This window comes from Pyxicephalus adspersus, unplaced genomic scaffold, assembly GCF_032062135.1.
Source record: "Pyxicephalus adspersus unplaced genomic scaffold, UCB_Pads_2.0 Sca306, whole genome shotgun sequence".
NCBI classification, from domain to species: domain Eukaryota; kingdom Metazoa; phylum Chordata; class Amphibia; order Anura; family Pyxicephalidae; genus Pyxicephalus; species Pyxicephalus adspersus.
In genome coordinates this window covers 1-17,999 of record NW_027317313.1, presented here as the reverse complement: position 1 = coordinate 17,999, position 17,999 = coordinate 1, and the positions used below count along the sequence as shown (strand labels likewise).

Below are 17,999 nucleotides of genomic sequence, written 5' to 3'. Positions count from 1 at the left end.
AATTCTGAAATAAAGTATAATATTGCTGTCAGTTTATAATTCACAGTTATTTGTTTATACATGAGGAGAGAGTAGACTGGTTTCCCTTTTGGTCGAATCTTGTAATACTGAGAGGCTGTATGCCAATGATTATTAAACAATTTAGGGCTTAACAAAATACTTGTTTAATCATTATGATGGTGAGGCCAGCAAATCCTAACCATGAATGATTGGAATTTGCAGAACAAAGAACATGTGATCCATTGGGAGATTTTCGCTGTGAAAATCATCGTTGTATTCCTCTGCGTTGGAAGTGCGATGGTGACAACGACTGCGGAGACGGATCTGATGAGCGCAACTGCAGTAAGATACACTTTAAAGTATTGATTGATTTAAATGTATTCGGCTTTAAATGTGTGAGGCCTCCCCCTAATAATAAACCCCTCCCCTTACCAGTGCACACATAGCTGCTAAGCACAGCAGCACTGTTTCCACAGCACTAAATGGTAGCGTTAAGATGGGGTGTCATGCTTGGAGAAACTGAGTCTCTAGAAGGTGCTATGGTTTGCTCAATAGTGGTGTGAGTCCTAAGAAGGCCAAGGTGCAGAATCCAAGCAGCAGTCTGGTCTTCTCCAGAGCCTCTAGTGGTGAGGATGATTCGCTGCAGACTGCTACCAGGTTGCAGTCCCTGGGCACACCAGGGTGGGCAGATCAATGTGTGATACTGAATCAACAGGCAGGAGAATAGTCAAAGAAGGCCGGGATCAAGGCAGGCGGAAACAAAGCCAGGGGTCAAGAACGAGAAATCTATAAAATAGACACCAGTTACACAGAAGTCACCAAAATCACGGGAACACAGGAGACACAGAAAGAGACAGGGGGCATGGGGGACACGGGGGTCACCAAAGACAAAGGAAACACTAGAAGAGCACAAAAGAACAGACAAGGAAACAACAGACTGGGCAACAAGTCAGGAGCGCTTAGGAGTGGAGCTGGACTGGGAAACAGTTAACCAACAGGTGAATAGAAAATGCTCAGCAGAGCTAAGGGGCTCAGCAGCAATTTTTAAGGAACATGTTGCTCGAACACTGGACATTGTGTTTCAGCCAGCTAAAGGGCTAATAAGAGGCTATCTCCTGATTGGCCCGTGGAAGGGGAGATGCTGAATAAACTTGAAACCTAAGTTGGGCCAGAACTGCCCGCATGCTCAGGAGAGATGCGCTGTCGATTTTGCGAGGAGGTAATTGTGACATGGGATGAACTTTATAACTACGTATCTTCCCTGTATAGTTCTATTTCATGTAAAATTAGATAATATGATAAGATTTTTATGGTGGCTGCAGAGTTTACTAGCTATTAGACAGCCTACAATATGTTCCCATTCATTACAATTATAAGGCACAGAGGACTACCATCAGCATTTGCAAAGAGGTTTATATAATATCCTATCAAATGTGCATCCCATGTGAATTTAGACTGAAAGTGATAAATCTGATGGGTCTGGTGAATGTACTATTATCTGTATTATAAAAACGATAAATGTTTGTGGTTGAATGAGAGATGAGTGAATGAATGATCTAATCTGGTAAACATGAGAGTGAATCATGCAGAGGTATGTGGACAGATCAGTGAAAATGAAACAAATTATTTGCAAACTATTGACTGATATATAGAAAGGCTCCTAAGTTTGTGCTGAATAGCTTTCCCTACAGGCAATAAAGGTAATGCAATATGTTGTAGGATATATCTTCACATTATATTTCAAATACTTTTTGCAGGTCCCCGTGAGTGCACAGAAAGTGAGTTCCGGTGTGATAATCTGCACTGTATTCCCAGTCGCTGGCTCTGTGACCATGATAATGACTGTCAAGATAATTCGGATGAAAGAGACTGTGGTGTGTATATAACAGATGACTCTGGTTTTAGTTTTTTAAGCTTTTTTTCACCATTATTTTCAGGAGGATAAAAGGAACCTTTCTTTATGGTCCCTGATCTTTGAAATGTAAGTTATTCTTACTGGTATTTGTTGTGTTCAGATATGAGGACCTGCCATCCTGGATATTTCCAGTGCAAAAGTGGACACTGTGTTGCCGAACGCTTTCGCTGTGATGGAACAGCAGACTGTTTGGACTTTTCAGATGAGGATGCTTGTCGTAAGTTTTCAAAAAACAAAGTTTGTGAATGATTTTTGTATTTTGTAATTTGTTAACCTTTTAAAAACTCCAGTTAGACAAATACAAATAATGTTTATTGTGTTGACATACATTATTAGGGTTTCATCTCAATGCAGGTCAGTGTGCCAAAAGTACAAACACAGCTGATACCAGGTCATATACTTACTTCTCGCATTGAAGAATGACAAATAATGAATAATAGAACAGATGCATATGTGGCTGGAGTTTAGCTTCAAGCCCACAGACTTACTTGTAAAATCTCCCTGCAAGGTGCCAGCTGCTTTATTTTTAGGGCTGGGCAGATATCTACCACCCTGAATGTTCTGTAGCAAGAGAGTTCAGATTCTGCAAGCATTAGGATGATGCCCAGAACAGTAATATTTCATTTGTGTATTTATATGTCTTTTTGCCAATACATGATGCTCATTAACATTATATGTTATATCTGTAGCCACACGTTATCCTAATGGAACATACTGTCCTCCTTCCATGTTCGAGTGTGCCAATCATATCTGCATCCTACCATACTGGAAGTGCGATGGTGACAATGACTGTGGAGACAACTCAGATGAAGAGCTTAACCTTTGCTGTAAGTAAAGACTTTACAGATCATTATTTTATTGAAAAAATACTGTAACAATTTGTGTTCTAATTGGCTGTTTTCACTACACAGTGGATGTACCTTGTGATCCTCCCTTCCGATTCCGGTGCCACAACAACCGCTGCATCTACAGACATGAGATCTGCAACAGCGTGGATGATTGTGGAGATGGAAGTGATGAAACAGAAGAACAATGTAAGTGTGTCCATAGATAACATTTTAAAAAATTCAATAAAAAATATAGATTCTTAAAGCAAATACATTTTGGCTGCAGCAATAACAGGTTCAAAGTGAGTGACATGTTAGAACGTTTATCATGTTTTAAATTCACTTTGTGTTCCAAGATAATAATTTTTCAGTTTTCAAATACTGTCTGTGTCCCTGTTATGGACATATTCTCTCACTTTCTTTCTTCACTTGGATAGAATGTAAGAGAGGATCTCCTAATTGATGACACAGACAGCAATAAGTACTTTATAAAGGTCCTAACATTCTGCCACCCACAGTGTTGAAAGTTGATGGCCTTTGCTACTCTTCCTAAAAGAATTTAAAAAATAGTTTGTCTGAGGCCTTATTTCAGAAGAGGTAATTGTGAACTGTGCAAGGCTAATTGCAAGGATGGAGTTACACAATGCAACTGTGCAGTGCTTGTATAATGGCTTTACAATCCTAACTTACCAAGTGAGCAGGGAATCTGTATGCACTCTGTACATATTAGTTCTGAAGCTACATAAAGAATGAGCATTCCCAACAAATGATATCACAATCCGCTATTTCATACATATGACAAATATTTACTCAGTAACAAAGCACGACAGCCCGCTATGCTGACTACAAATGCAATTGTGAAGATATCACAGACATGCCAATTGACAACTTTCCACGCATGCATGGTTCTGTGATGTCTAATGGCATGTGCACACACTCTTGAGGATGAACAATAATCCACCAGGCAGCTGAGAATCGTTGTGGGTTGTCATATTTTTACATTTGCTGGCCAGTTTTGAATCTATGTGTCCAGATTAATTGGTTTTCTATTTATTAACATTAATCAAGCTGATGGTTTTATAGATTTCCAGTGTCTCTAAGGACTGGAATAAACATCAATGACTGGGCCTTTTCCATCAAAATTTTCATAATTTCACTTAGATTCTTGCTCTGACAGCTGGAATCTAAATTCTATTGGTAATCAAAGGCATCACAGATAATTGATTTTGCACACACTGATAATTTAGGATAAGTGTTTAGCTTTTTTTTGCATTTATTTTAGTGACTGCATTTTATGTGGCACATTTGTGTTATCCAAAAGGAGTTTAAAAATCAGAAAGAAATACTATTAAAAAATTTGTCTATTCTGCTTGTGTCTTCAGGTAGAGCACCCACTCCTAGACCGTGTACAGAAGATGAATACAAATGTGGAAACTCCCACTGCATTCCTCATCACTATGCCTGTGACAACTATGATGACTGCGGAGACAGCTCTGATGAAATCGGCTGCAGTGAGTACCGAAGATCCTCTCTAATAACGCCTTTTAAAACCACCACAATTTCTTTAGGTTTCTCTAATCTTCTTTGGATTATTTTTCAGTAATGTAATTTTTCTTTACAATATTAACTACTATTTTCATTGGCATTCATCTGTTTGTTGCAACCATTTGTTTAAAAATAAATAACATCTCAGTTTGGTAGTAGACACACTAAACCTGTGTTTCTCAGGGTTCCTCCAAAGGTTGCTAGGGGTTCCCTGACCCTCAGGTCAATTTACCTGACACCAGTTATCTTTTTTGTTATTTGTAAGGGTGACATTCTTCCCAATAGCCAGCAATGTAAGTGGCTTTGTTCCCACTGATCACCACACTAATATACTGTGAGCTGTGGATATAGTCATTATAAAAGGGCTTCCCTAAAACCTAAAAGTTATTTCAAGGGTTCCCCTATGTGAAAAGGTCAAGAAAACTCTCTAAGCTGTCTGCTTACAGTACAGTACTTACAGTACTCCTTCATTGCTGTTCTGCTACTTTAGCCTCATGTAGGACCAGGAACTTTAGCGTTTGGGCAGAGCCCTAGAGTTGCCACCTGGCCAATATTGAAAGGAAAAAAAGACCAGTGTTTTCCCCCAAAAGGTGGCAACTCTAGGGGGGATATTTAGACATTGCAGCCAATCACAAGACCTAAGTGACATCACATGTCAACAGGGGCAAATGTGTATCTCTATGGAAGTGCCAATGTTTAGAAAGTCGGACATTGTGGCAGCAAAGTCCGCCAGTCATATGCACGTATTTATTTGGCCTTTGAGCAGATATTCAAATCTTTTGGATAGAAAGCCAGGTCTATTAGAATGAATAGCCAAATGAAGAATTTCATTCAGCAGACTTTGGAGTATAAATTGGGTAAACCTTAGGTGAAAACAAAAATACACCCCTTTGAGAAGTCAATTTGCAGCAGGTGCTGTTACTGGTAGAATCTCAGGTAAGGAAGTTTGCAGAAAATTCTCAAGAAAATGCTGTCCGGTGGGGCCAAATGCCAAATATAGTGATAATGTAGTTTGGAGTTCATATATGTTTGGGGTCACAATGCAGCACAGAATTTTCCCACACTCTTTCATTTTCCGGGACCAAATTAATTCCAGCATTTAAATACAGGCAAATCGTAGACTTTTATGTTCGGATTTAGGTGCAGTTTTCCTTTGCTGCCAGTTAAGATTGAATCTTCTGATTTTTACACATGAATGACCCGTATTTTGCCAGTTGTATTCTCCTAGCCTATTATCCCTTGTACAATACAAAACATGTGATTGACATAAGGAGATTTAATGATTCTTGCATCTGATGAAGTCTTGCTGTAGAAGATTTTTTTATCCTCTTTGACCTCAGATGTTATTCCATCAAATATTTGCCTGTTTTCTCCGTGGCCTTCTGTAATTTAAAAACCTTGAGAATCCTAAATGTCCCAAAATTATAAACAAAGAGGAAGATACCAAATCTTCCTAGAATAAAGTAACCTTAGAAATGTTATGCAAATAAACTCATAAGACCATGCTACCTTAAAACCTGTAGGATGTTTGGCCTCTGCCACATATGGCTGGTTGCTTTGTATATAATTGTAAATTGATACATATTTATGACTAATTCTCAAGCAGACCTGGGTCACAAATCAGTTCTGAGCTACCTGAATCATGAATTTCCTGTTACCATACATATACTTTAAAGCAGCCATTCTCAACCATGGTTCAATGGAGCGCCAAGGTTTCTCCAAAGGAGTTCCTTGACCTGCAGCTGACTGACCTACTATTTGATGATGACTGAATTGCTCTGGGACTAAAACTACTTGGTAGAGCCAGCTGCATGACACTAATAATGTTTTAGCTATTTATAAATTTGGTATTCTAGCCACGACTGCGGGGACATTCCTTCTACTGGCCACCAATTTAAAAGACATTCTCCCACTGCCACCCAATAAATTGGGTTCAGCAGGGGTTTCCCAAGACCTAATAAATACTTTATGGGTCCCTTGGGTGTAGAGTTAGAAAAGACAACCTTAAAGCATATTATTATTATTCATTTACGAATAATTAGATAACCACACATATTTTTGATGAAAGTGTATCCTCTCCAGCCTTAACCTCTGCAAGCTTTAATAAAACAAGCCAATTGTGTCTTTTTGGTATTCACACACAAATATGCATTTCAGAAGGGTGAATTCACCAAATTTGCAGGTTGCTTATGAAATTCTTTGATATTAACTTCTTTGACCAATAATTAGGTAATTCAAGACTAGTCATAAATGCAGTGACATCGGCTAAATTGATTTCTTGCCAGTTGTGCTGGCTTATGTCTTACTCTTTCTGTTAAAATGGGAATGAGTGCCAATTGTTTGGCAAAATATAAAATAATCTTTCAATGTTGCTTCTATAGCCTAACTTAGCCTATTTAAACCTAACTTTTAGTCTGACTTGAGTGACATGAGTGTTTCATTGTCATATTTTTGCTTTATGTCTCTGAAAGACTAATGCTGTTTAAAAATGTAATCCTATTTAGAGCAATGTTAAAGCTGGTAAAAACCCATCTGTAGCAATAAAAAAAGTACAACTATAGATTGATGTTTCACAGTCTAAATGACATTCAGTACAAAACCCAGCTGCTATGTGATTCACAAGCCTTAAAAAAATCACAAAACATCCTTTACTATCCCTAAATGAGCCAAATCCTCCTTTCTTTGTATCTCACATGCTTTTCACCAAGACAGTGCAGCATAAAGTGGGAAAGTTTCAGTAATACAGACAGTGATGTCAATATAAAAAGTGGACAGGACCAGGCGTGATCAGCTACAGTCTTGTAATTTAGGAGTGACCATGCTGACGCTATTTGCGAGTGCCACATTTTTTTATCCTACCGAAGTGCAAGCAGACACAGGCCACATTGTGGCTACAATACTACACTGCCCCTAAATTATAGGTAGAGTTGCCAGTGAGATAACTGAGATTGCTTCTGTTACCATCACAGGTTGCATTTGGTGGTCTTCACTGGCAGAACCAGTAGGTATGCTGTGGATTTTGCAAGTGACACCTGTATGAGCACATGCACTTAGTTGTGTTATTTATATGATATGTGATATATGAGTTTTTATCTTGTTACCTTGGTCTCCTTAAACTATGTAAGTCATTGCCATCATTGTCCCGGAAATGGGCAGCTAGAAAATGATGTTTGCTTTATATTTAGAAATATTAATATGTTCCTGATACCTTTCTCATAGTGAGCCCTGCTTACCGCTGCGACAATCACACTGATTTTGACTGCAAGACAAATTACCGCTGTATCCCACTCTGGGCTGTGTGCAATGGTTATGATGACTGCAGGGATAACTCTGATGAGCAGGATTGTGGTAAGTCAGCTATTGTTAAAGAATAAGTGCATAATAATAAATCTTTGCTGCTTTCATTTAACTTGACCAAACAAGCAACCTTGCCACTATGACTTTTTCCCATGTTACTGTAAATTAACAGTTAAATCATCGTTATCTAAAACTCTAGATAACTTTTTTCCACATGTTGCACTTAAGCACCAACTGAGATCAGTTGTGGGTTTTTGTTTGCAGCTATATCCATCTTCCTATCATTTTTCAATGAAGCCTAGCTTTGTAGAATGTTCAGTGGAAGGTCTACCGATCATAGCTTTTGACTTATGGTTCTTGCTGTGTTACTACTGATGTCTCTCTGAGTTGCTCTCCTTAGTGAGCTGTAGATGGCAAACTTTACAGACACTATTTTAAGTTTTTCAACTGCACAAAAAAACTAGTGTATATTTGTTTTCTATGTGTTAATACCTATTTTTATAGATCAGTGAAATAAAAACACAGTTTGTGTTTTGGCATTAGTGTTTGAGATTTTAGTGTGCATTGTCAGCTCACTACAAGAAGTTGATGAAGAAAGAAGAAGGACCTTGCTGGACTTCTGACCGATCAGCAGATTTTTTTTGTTTGTTTTTTTGCATTTAAAGTAACTTTAAAAACTTGTGGACATTTGTAGAGGTAAAGTGCATATGCTTTTTTTAATTCACTTTGACATATATTTTAAAGCTTGCAAAATTTCAGGTTGTAACACTACAAAATGTGGAAAGGTCAATGGGAAAATAGTGAATACCACATGCATTATATACAAGAAATGTCATTGTAATTGCATTTTGCACTGCTTTATTAAATAATTGTATGCAGATGATGTTACTTTTTAGAAATGGGCAAGAGAAGGTTTACAATCTGTAAACTATCTAACACTATAATAATTAAAACAAGAACATCACATGAAGTTCAGAGGATGTATCAAAGTTTATGTATACAGGTGTATTAGTATAAGGTGTTCCCATGCAGTTTGAGGTACAAATTCTGAAATAAAGTATAATATTGCTGTCAGTTTATAATTCACAGTTATTTGTTTATACATGAGGAGAGAGTAGATTGGTTTCCCTTTTGGTCGAATCTTGTAATACTGAGAGGCTGTATGCCAATGATTATTAAACAATTTAGGGCTTAACAAAATACTTGTTTAATCATTATGATGGTGAGGCCAGCAAATCCTAACCATGAATGATTGGAATTTGCAGAACAAAGAACATGTGATCCATTGGGAGATTTTCGCTGTGAAAATCATCGTTGTATTCCTCTGCGTTGGAAGTGCGATGGTGACAACGACTGCGGAGACGGATCTGATGAGCGCAACTGCAGTAAGATACACTTTAAAGTATTGATTGATTTAAATGTATTCGGCTTTAAATGTGTGAGGCCTCCCCCTAATAATAAACCCCTCCCCTTACCAGTGCACACATAGCTGCTAAGCACAGCAGCACTGTTTCCACAGCACTAAATGGTAGCGTTAAGATGGGGTGTCATGCTTGGAGAAACTGAGTCTCTAGAAGGTGCTATGGTTTGCTCAATAGTGGTGTGAGTCCTAAGAAGGCCAAGGTGCAGAATCCAAGCAGCAGTCTGGTCTTCTCCAGAGCCTCTAGTGGTGAGGATGATTCGCTGCAGACTGCTACCAGGTTGCAGTCCCTGGGCACACCAGGGTGGGCAGATCAATGTGTGATACTGAATCAACAGGCAGGAGAATAGTCAAAGAAGGCCGGGATCAAGGCAGGCGGAAACAAAGCCAGGGGTCAAGAACTAGAAATCTATAAAATAGACACCAGTTACACAGAAGTCACCAAAATCACGGGAACACAGGAGACACAGAAAGAGACAGGGGGCATGGGGGACACGGGGGTCACCAAAGACAAAGGAAACACTAGAAGAGCACAAAAGAACAGACAAGGAAACAACAGACTGGGCAACAAGTCAGGAGCGCTTAGGAGTGGAGCTGGACTGGGAAACAGTTAACCAACAGGTGAATAGAAAATGCTCAGCAGAGCTAAGGGGCTCAGCAGCAATTTTTAAGGAACATGTTGCTCGAACACTGGACATTGTGTTTCAGCCAGCTAAAGGGCTAATAAGAGGCTATCTCCTGATTGGCCCGTGGAAGGGGAGATGCTGAATAAACTTGAAACCTAAGTTGGGCCAGAACTGCCCGCATGCTCAGGAGAGATGCGCTGTCGATTTTGCGAGGAGGTAATTGTGACATGGGATGAACTTTATAACTACGTATCTTCCCTGTATAGTTCTATTTCATGTAAAATTAGATAATATGATAAGATTTTTATGGTGGCTGCAGAGTTTACTAGCTATTAGACAGCCTACAATATGTTCCCATTCATTACAATTATAAGGCACAGAGGACTACCATCAGCATTTGCAAAGAGGTTTATATAATATCCTATCAAATGTGCATCCCATGTGAATTTAGACTGAAAGTGATAAATCTGATGGGTCTGGTGAATGTACTATTATCTGTATTATAAAAACGATAAATGTTTGTGGTTGAATGAGAGATGAGTGAATGAATGATCTAATCTGGTAAACATGAGAGTGAATCATGCAGAGGTATGTGGACAGATCAGTGAAAATGAAACAAATTATTTGCAAACTATTGACTGATATATAGAAAGGCTCCTAAGTTTGTGCTGCATAGCTTTCCCTACAGGCAATAAAGGTAATGCAATATGTTGTAGGATATATCTTCACATTATATTTCAAATACTTTTTGCAGGTCCCCGTGAGTGCACAGAAAGTGAGTTCCGGTGTGATAATCTGCACTGTATTCCCAGTCGCTGGCTCTGTGACCATGATAATGACTGTCAAGATAATTCGGATGAAAGAGACTGTGGTGTGTATATAACAGATGACTCTGGTTTTAGTTTTTTAAGCTTTTTTTCACCATTATTTTCAGGAGGATAAAAGGAACCTTTCTTTATGGTCCCTGATCTTTGAAATGTAAGTTATTCTTACTGGTATTTGTTGTGTTCAGATATGAGGACCTGCCATCCTGGATATTTCCAGTGCAAAAGTGGACACTGTGTTGCCGAACGCTTTCGCTGTGATGGAACAGCAGACTGTTTGGACTTTTCAGATGAGGATGCTTGTCGTAAGTTTTCAAAAAACAAAGTTTGTGAATGATTTTTGTATTTTGTAATTTGTTAACCTTTTAAAAACTCCAGTTAGACAAATACAAATAATGTTTATTGTGTTGACATACATTATTAGGGTTTCATCTCAATGCAGGTCAGTGTGCCAAAAGTACAAACACAGCTGATACCAGGTCATATACTTACTTCTCGCATTGAAGAATGACAAATAATGAATAATAGAACAGATGCATATGTGGCTGGAGTTTAGCTTCAAGCCCACAGACTTACTTGTAAAATCTCCCTGCAAGGTGCCAGCTGCTTTATTTTTAGGGCTGGGCAGATATCTACCACCCTGAATGTTCTGTAGCAAGAGAGTTCAGATTCTGCAAGCATTAGGATGATGCCCAGAACAGTAATATTTCATTTGTGTATTTATATGTCTTTTTGCCAATACATGATGCTCATTAACATTATATGTTATATCTGTAGCCACACGTTATCCTAATGGAACATACTGTCCTCCTTCCATGTTCGAGTGTGCCAATCATATCTGCATCCTACCATACTGGAAGTGCGATGGTGACAATGACTGTGGAGACAACTCAGATGAAGAGCTTAACCTTTGCTGTAAGTAAAGACTTTACAGATCATTATTTTATTGAAAAAATACTGTAACAATTTGTGTTCTAATTGGCTGTTTTCACTACACAGTGGATGTACCTTGTGATCCTCCCTTCCGATTCCGGTGCCACAACAACCGCTGCATCTACAGACATGAGATCTGCAACAGCGTGGATGATTGTGGAGATGGAAGTGATGAAACAGAAGAACAATGTAAGTGTGTCCATAGATAACATTTTAAAAAATTCAATAAAAAATATAGATTCTTAAAGCAAATACATTTTGGCTGCAGCAATAACAGGTTCAAAGTGAGTGACATGTTAGAACGTTTATCATGTTTTAAATTCACTTTGTGTTCCAAGATAATAATTTTTCAGTTTTCAAATACTGTCTGTGTCCCTGTTATGGACATATTCTCTCACTTTCTTTCTTCACTTGGATAGAAAGTAAGAGAGGATCTCCTAATTGATGACACAGACAGCAATAAGTACTTTATAAAGGTCCTAACATTCTGCCACCCACAGTGTTGAAAGTTGATGGCCTTTGCTACTCTTCCTAAAAGAATTTAAAAAATAGTTTGTCTGAGGCCTTATTTCAGAAGAGGTAATTGTGAACTGTGCAAGGCTAATTGCAAGGATGGAGTTACACAATGCAACTGTGCAGTGCTTGTATAATGGCTTTACAATCCTAACTTACCAAGTGAGCAGGGAATCTGTATGCACTCTGTACATATTAGTTCTGAAGCTACATAAAGAATGAGCATTCCCAACAAATGATATCACAATCCGCTATTTCATACATATGACAAATATTTACTCAGTAACAAAGCACGACAGCCCGCTATGCTGACTACAAATGCAATTGTGAAGATATCACAGACATGCCAATTGACAACTTTCCACGCATGCATGGTTCTGTGATGTCTAATGGCATGTGCACACACTCTTGAGGATGAACAATAATCCACCAGGCAGCTGAGAATCGTTGTGGGTTGTCATATTTTTACATTTGCTGGCCAGTTTTGAATCTATGTGTCCAGATTAATTGGTTTTCTATTTATTAACATTAATCAAGCTGATGGTTTTATAGATTTCCAGTGTCTCTAAGGACTGGAATAAACATCAATGACTGGGCCTTTTCCATCAAAATTTTCATAATTTCACTTAGATTCTTGCTCTGACAGCTGGAATCTAAATTCTATTGGTAATCAAAGGCATCACAGATAATTGATTTTGCACACACTGATAATTTAGGATAAGTGTTTAGCTTTTTTTTGCATTTATTTTAGTGAGTGCATTTTATGTGGCACATTTGTGTTATCCAAAAGGAGTTTAAAAATCAGAAAGAAATACTATTAAAAAATTTGTCTATTCTGCTTGTGTCTTCAGGTAGAGCACCCACTCCTAGACCGTGTACAGAAGATGAATACAAATGTGGAAACTCCCACTGCATTCCTCATCACTATGCCTGTGACAACTATGATGACTGCGGAGACAGCTCTGATGAAATCGGCTGCAGTGAGTACCGAAGATCCTCTCTAATAACGCCTTTTAAAACCACCACAATTTCTTTAGGTTTCTCTAATCTTCTTTGGATTATTTTTCAGTAATGTAATTTTTCTTTACAATATTAACTATTTTCATTGGCATTCATCTGTTTGTTGCAACCATTTGTTTAAAAATAAATAACATCTCAGTTTGGTAGTAGACACACTAAACCTGTGTTTCTCAGGGTTCCTCCAAAGGTTGCTAGGGGTTCCCTGACCCTCAGGTCAATTTACCTGACACCAGTTATCTTTTTTGTTATTTGTAAGGGTGACATTCTTCCCAATAGCCAGCAATGTAAGTGGCTTTGTTCCCACTGATCACCACACTAATATACTGTGAGCTGTGGATATAGTCATTATAAAAGGGCTTCCCTAAAACCTAAAAGTTATTTCAAGGGTTCCCCTATGTGAAAAGGTCAAGAAAACTCTCTAAGCTGTCTGCTTACAGTACAGTACTTACAGTACTCCTTCATTGCTGTTCTGCTACTTTAGCCTCATGTAGGACCAGGAACTTTAGCGTTTGGGCAGAGCCCTAGAGTTGCCACCTGGCCAATATTGAAAGGAAAAAAAGACCAGTGTTTTCCCCCAAAAGGTGGCAACTCTAGGGGGGATATTTAGACATTGCAGCCAATCACAAGACCTAAGTGACATCACATGTCAACAGGGGCAAATGTGTATCTCTATGGAAGTGCCAATGTTTAGAAAGTCGGACATTGTGGCAGCAAAGTCCGCCAGTCATATGCACGTATTTATTTGGCCTTTGAGCAGATATTCAAATCTTTTGGATAGAAAGCCAGGTCTATTAGAATGAATAGCCAAATGAAGAATTTCATTCAGCAGACTTTGGAGTATAAATTGGGTAAACCTTAGGTGAAAACAAAAATACACCCCTTTGAGAAGTCAATTTGCAGCAGGTGCTGTTACTGGTAGAATCTCAGGTAAGGAAGTTTGCAGAAAATTCTCAAGAAAATGCTGTCCGGTGGGGCCAAATGCCAAATATAGTGATAATGTAGTTTGGAGTTCATATATGTTTGGGGTCACAATGCAGCACAGAATTTTCCCACACTCTTTCATTTTCCGGGACCAAATTAATTCCAGCATTTAAATACAGGCAAATCGTAGACTTTTATGTTCGGATTTAGGTGCAGTTTTCCTTTGCTGCCAGTTAAGATTGAATCTTCTGATTTTTACACATGAATGACCCGTATTTTGCCAGTTGTATTCTCCTAGCCTATTATCCCTTGTACAATACAAAACATGTGATTGACATAAGGAGATTTAATGATTCTTGCATCTGATGAAGTCTTGCTGTAGAAGATTTTTTTATCCTCTTTGACCTCAGATGTTATTCCATCAAATATTTGCCTGTTTTCTCCGTGGCCTTCTGTAATTTAAAAACCTTGAGAATCCTAAATGTCCCAAAATTATAAACAAAGAGGAAGATACCAAATCTTCCTAGAATAAAGTAACCTTAGAAATGTTATGCAAATAAACTCATAAGACCATGCTACCTTAAAACCTGTAGGATGTTTGGCCTCTGCCACATATGGCTGGTTGCTTTGTATATAATTGTAAATTGATACATATTTATGACTAATTCTCAAGCAGACCTAGGTCACAAATCAGTTCTGAGCTACCTGAATCATGAATTTCCTGTTACCATACATATACTTTAAAGCAGCCATTCTCAACCATGGTTCAATGGAGCGCCAAGGTTTCTCCAAAGGAGTTCCTTGACCTGCAGCTGACTGACCTACTATTTGATGATGACTGAATTGCTCTGGGACTAAAACTACTTGGTAGAGCCAGCTGCATGACACTAATAATGTTTTAGCTATTTATAAATTTGGTATTCTAGCCACAACTGCGGGGACATTCCTTCTACTGGCCACCAATTTAAAAGACATTCTCCCACTGCCACCCAATAAATTGGGTTCAGCAGGGGTTTCCCAAGACCTAATAAATACTTTATGGGTCCCTTGGGTGTAGAGTTAGAAAAGACAACCTTAAAGCATATTATTATTATTCATTTACGAATAATTAGATAACCACACATATTTTACAATATATATAGGCCTGAAGTTTGGCAGCTTTCTGCCACCACTGACAATATAGTGGTACTTAATGATTTAGTGTTCCAACAGTCGTTGGCAATGGGCACCCCTATTCATTCCGTATGAATGTCTGTGGGTGAATTGCAAAATGTAACCACACTTTAAATGCCCATCTGAACTAGCCTTAACTTAAGATAAATATAGCAATAACTGTTCAAATATGTATTCCAATTACACTTTATAGTATTTATTTTAATAAAGCTGTTTTTGTACTTTTTTTTGCTGTAAATTATGTACATTCAATTTCTCTGTTGTTGTATTAGCACAGCTGATAAGAAATTTCTAAATATTGTTGTACAGTTATTATCTCCATCCGCAGCTATAACAGCAGAATCTGTATGTGCTTTCTAATTAGACATAGGCACAGGACGACATTGTGGAGAAAGTATCTGTGAGCACAACTGCACTAACCTAGCTGAAGGCGGATTCATCTGTTCATGCCGGCCAGGATACAAAGCCAGTGAAAGTGACCGGAATTCCTGTGAAGGTGAGACAGAAGTCAACATTTTATACTGTTGACTAGTGAACATGGTTTGCAGACCACAGAATAAAACAAAGAATCCCAAGTGACAATTATTTATTTATTTTTTTATCAAACAGATATAAAGTAATAGAAACTAATAGAAATATTGTCCTTTGTTTAGATATTAATGAGTGTGAGCTGTATGGCATGTGTCCTCAAGACTGCAAGAATTCCAAGGGAAGCTACGAGTGCTTCTGTGCTGAAGGTTTCCGATCAGTTGGCGATCAGCAAGGAAAGCAATGTGCAGCTAATGGTAAGAAAATTCTATACATAATACACTACTTCGAAAACGCATGCATTCAAAAATCTTTGTTCCTGATGGTTAGAGGCATGAGAATTCCATAAAATGTACATGAAAGTAAGACAAAGCAATAAGCCTGCAGCTGTGTAATAGAAATTTGAACAATGGCTTCCTATTGGTCTCATTGTGTATTGTACATATCTTCCTTTTAAATAAGAGGCTTTCATTGTATGTTGATTGGTTTGTATATTGATTTGCTTGTCCAATGTTCCAGGCAATCCTCCATTACTGCTGTTGCCAGACAATGTGCGAATAAGAAGATATAACCTTTCCTCTGAACAATATTCAGATTATATTGACGAACAGCAGCACATCCAGGCCCTGGACTATGACTGGGATCCCGAGGGAATTGACCTTAGTAAGTATTATTATTTCATCCCGCCATTCTTGAATTATTATATATTCCCTGTCGGTGTCATGCTTGGAAAAAAGCTGTTCTGGCACATAAAGTTCATTAGATCACATTTCTGTATATGAACAAACTTCGCTGAGCCCAGTATAGTAATAAAGTGTAAGCACTACAGATGGCTTAATACAACACAAGGGACAAAATGAAGAAAATAAATGAACTGCTAGTAATTGTTGTCATTAATAATACAGAAGGAAATTGTTGTGTTATTGTTCCAAAATCCAAGATGTTTTTAAATCTAAAATTCACCGAACATTGGAGAATCAATTGCTGCCATTGAAAAGCATAGACCTGGAAGATTCTACACCAGAGAGTGTTTGGTAAATCCTGAATTCCTTGCTTTATAAATAGACCCCAAGGAGTTTATTTCTTGTTTGCATTGTTAGTTCACCCAAAAGGAATATTTCAAGGATATTGGTGGGATGATACACCCAACTTCTTAAAGAGAAACTAAACGTTAAAAATTAAAAATTGTGACCAGGCAGGTATTGCAGATATGACAGGTAACGTCCCTTGTACAATAAGGTAAACATTCCCATATGTTGGCAGTTTTTAGGTTAAGCTCACCTGTTCTTGCTCTGTTGTCTGCCATATTCTTTTGGGTTCTAAATCTTGATTCCAGACCATATGATTAGCAAGGCTATATTAACCTAATTCTGCATATGTAAGATACCTGGCATATCCTGGCATTTGCAACTTAGCACACTTTAACGGGCAGACGATGTCCCTTCTGCAATAAAAATTCTGCCTACTCGCAGTTTTTAATTGTGGTTCCATTATAAATTATTTGAAAACTGCAGGGATGAGTTGAGATGTTCCTGGCAGAACTGTATGGCTGCTACATTGAGAACGGTGTCACTGCTCCTACTTCCTCTGTAAGAATACAAATTGGATTCAACAGGGCTGACAGCCAGAGTAGCAGTAATACTCCAGAGTAACAATTATACTGTTTATATCACATAAGTGCACATCTACAAATGTCAGTTTTAGCTAGACTAACCCATTAGTAATAGCAAATTGAAGCATTCTCTGTATATCTATATCTGTTTATAGCTTTTTCTTTAGATGATGAATTCAATTGCAGCTGAAGTGGGAATGCAATGCCTGAATAATTGTCATGATGTGAATGTATGTTTGTTTTTCATTGTAATTTAGATAAAAGCAGTACAAATTTGTACCACAAGAGTGCAGCAGATTTCCAAGTTATATATTTGACCGACCTCAGGAAAATCTTTAATGCACTTTTGTCAGTTAACAAGTTATCTGGGGCAGAGCAACTCAACAGATTATTGTAATAACAATATCATTAATATTAATAACAATAATAATACATTTATGATATAACATTTTCATTAAATCACACGTATGCCCCTTTCAGACTTTGTGTTGTACCACATGTTCAATCGCACTCCTAATCGCTGCCCTTCAACTATATGTGAGCAGAAAGCAACTACTTTGCTAACTTAACACATGGTTTAGGTTGTGGTGGGTGACATGTTGCTTCTGGTTATACAATTACAGGAAGAAGCAAACCATTATATAAAATGCAACAGCAATTAATCTAATATATCTATCTATGTATACATATATATATATATATATATATATATATATATATGTATATATATACTGACCTCCTATTTGTTCTGATTTTCATAGGTGTTGTATACTACAGCATTCGAGGGCAGGGCTCGGTGTTTGGTTCCATCAGGCGTGCTTATATACCGACATTTGAAGACTATG

General features: G+C 37.9%; 2 protein-coding genes across 2 annotated transcripts; both read left to right on the top strand.

The window, feature by feature from the left end:
• Positions 1-190: 190 nt before the first annotated feature.
• Positions 191-4,360, top strand: LOC140345001 (low-density lipoprotein receptor-related protein 2-like). Its single transcript, XM_072432174.1, has 6 exons — positions 191-342; positions 1,758-1,874; positions 2,016-2,132; positions 2,605-2,742; positions 2,827-2,949; positions 4,125-4,360. Exons 3-6 carry the CDS (start codon positions 2,018-2,020, stop codon positions 4,343-4,345), a joined length of 597 nt encoding a protein of 198 aa, XP_072288275.1. The 5' UTR covers positions 191-342; positions 1,758-1,874; positions 2,016-2,017; the 3' UTR covers positions 4,346-4,360.
• Positions 4,361-7,484: 3,124 nt separating this feature from the next.
• Positions 7,485-17,996, top strand: LOC140345000 (low-density lipoprotein receptor-related protein 2-like; the record flags this gene model as incomplete). The annotated part of the gene is made up of 11 exons (XM_072432173.1): positions 7,485-7,635; positions 8,850-8,969; positions 10,385-10,501; positions 10,643-10,759; positions 11,232-11,369; positions 11,454-11,576; positions 12,752-12,880; positions 15,379-15,510; positions 15,668-15,799; positions 16,062-16,205; positions 17,916-17,996. Coding segments are annotated over 11 exons (1,384 nt in total), but the record flags the coding sequence as incomplete, so codon positions are not given.
• Positions 17,997-17,999: the final 3 nt, after the last annotated feature.

What these genes read in the sequence shown, in the direction of transcription:
- LOC140345001 (XM_072432174.1), top strand. Translation starts at nt 2,018, where the DNA reads ATGAGGACCTGCCATCCTGGATATTTCCAGTGCAAAAGTGGACACTGT. An exon ending in TGAAGAGCTTAACCTTTGCT is followed by an intron (nt 2,743 to 2,826) that starts GTAAGTAAAGAC and finishes TTCACTACACAG; the next exon opens with TGGATGTACCTTGTGATCCT. An exon ending in TGATGAAACAGAAGAACAAT is followed by an intron (nt 2,950 to 4,124) that starts GTAAGTGTGTCC and finishes TTGTGTCTTCAG; the next exon opens with GTAGAGCACCCACTCCTAGA.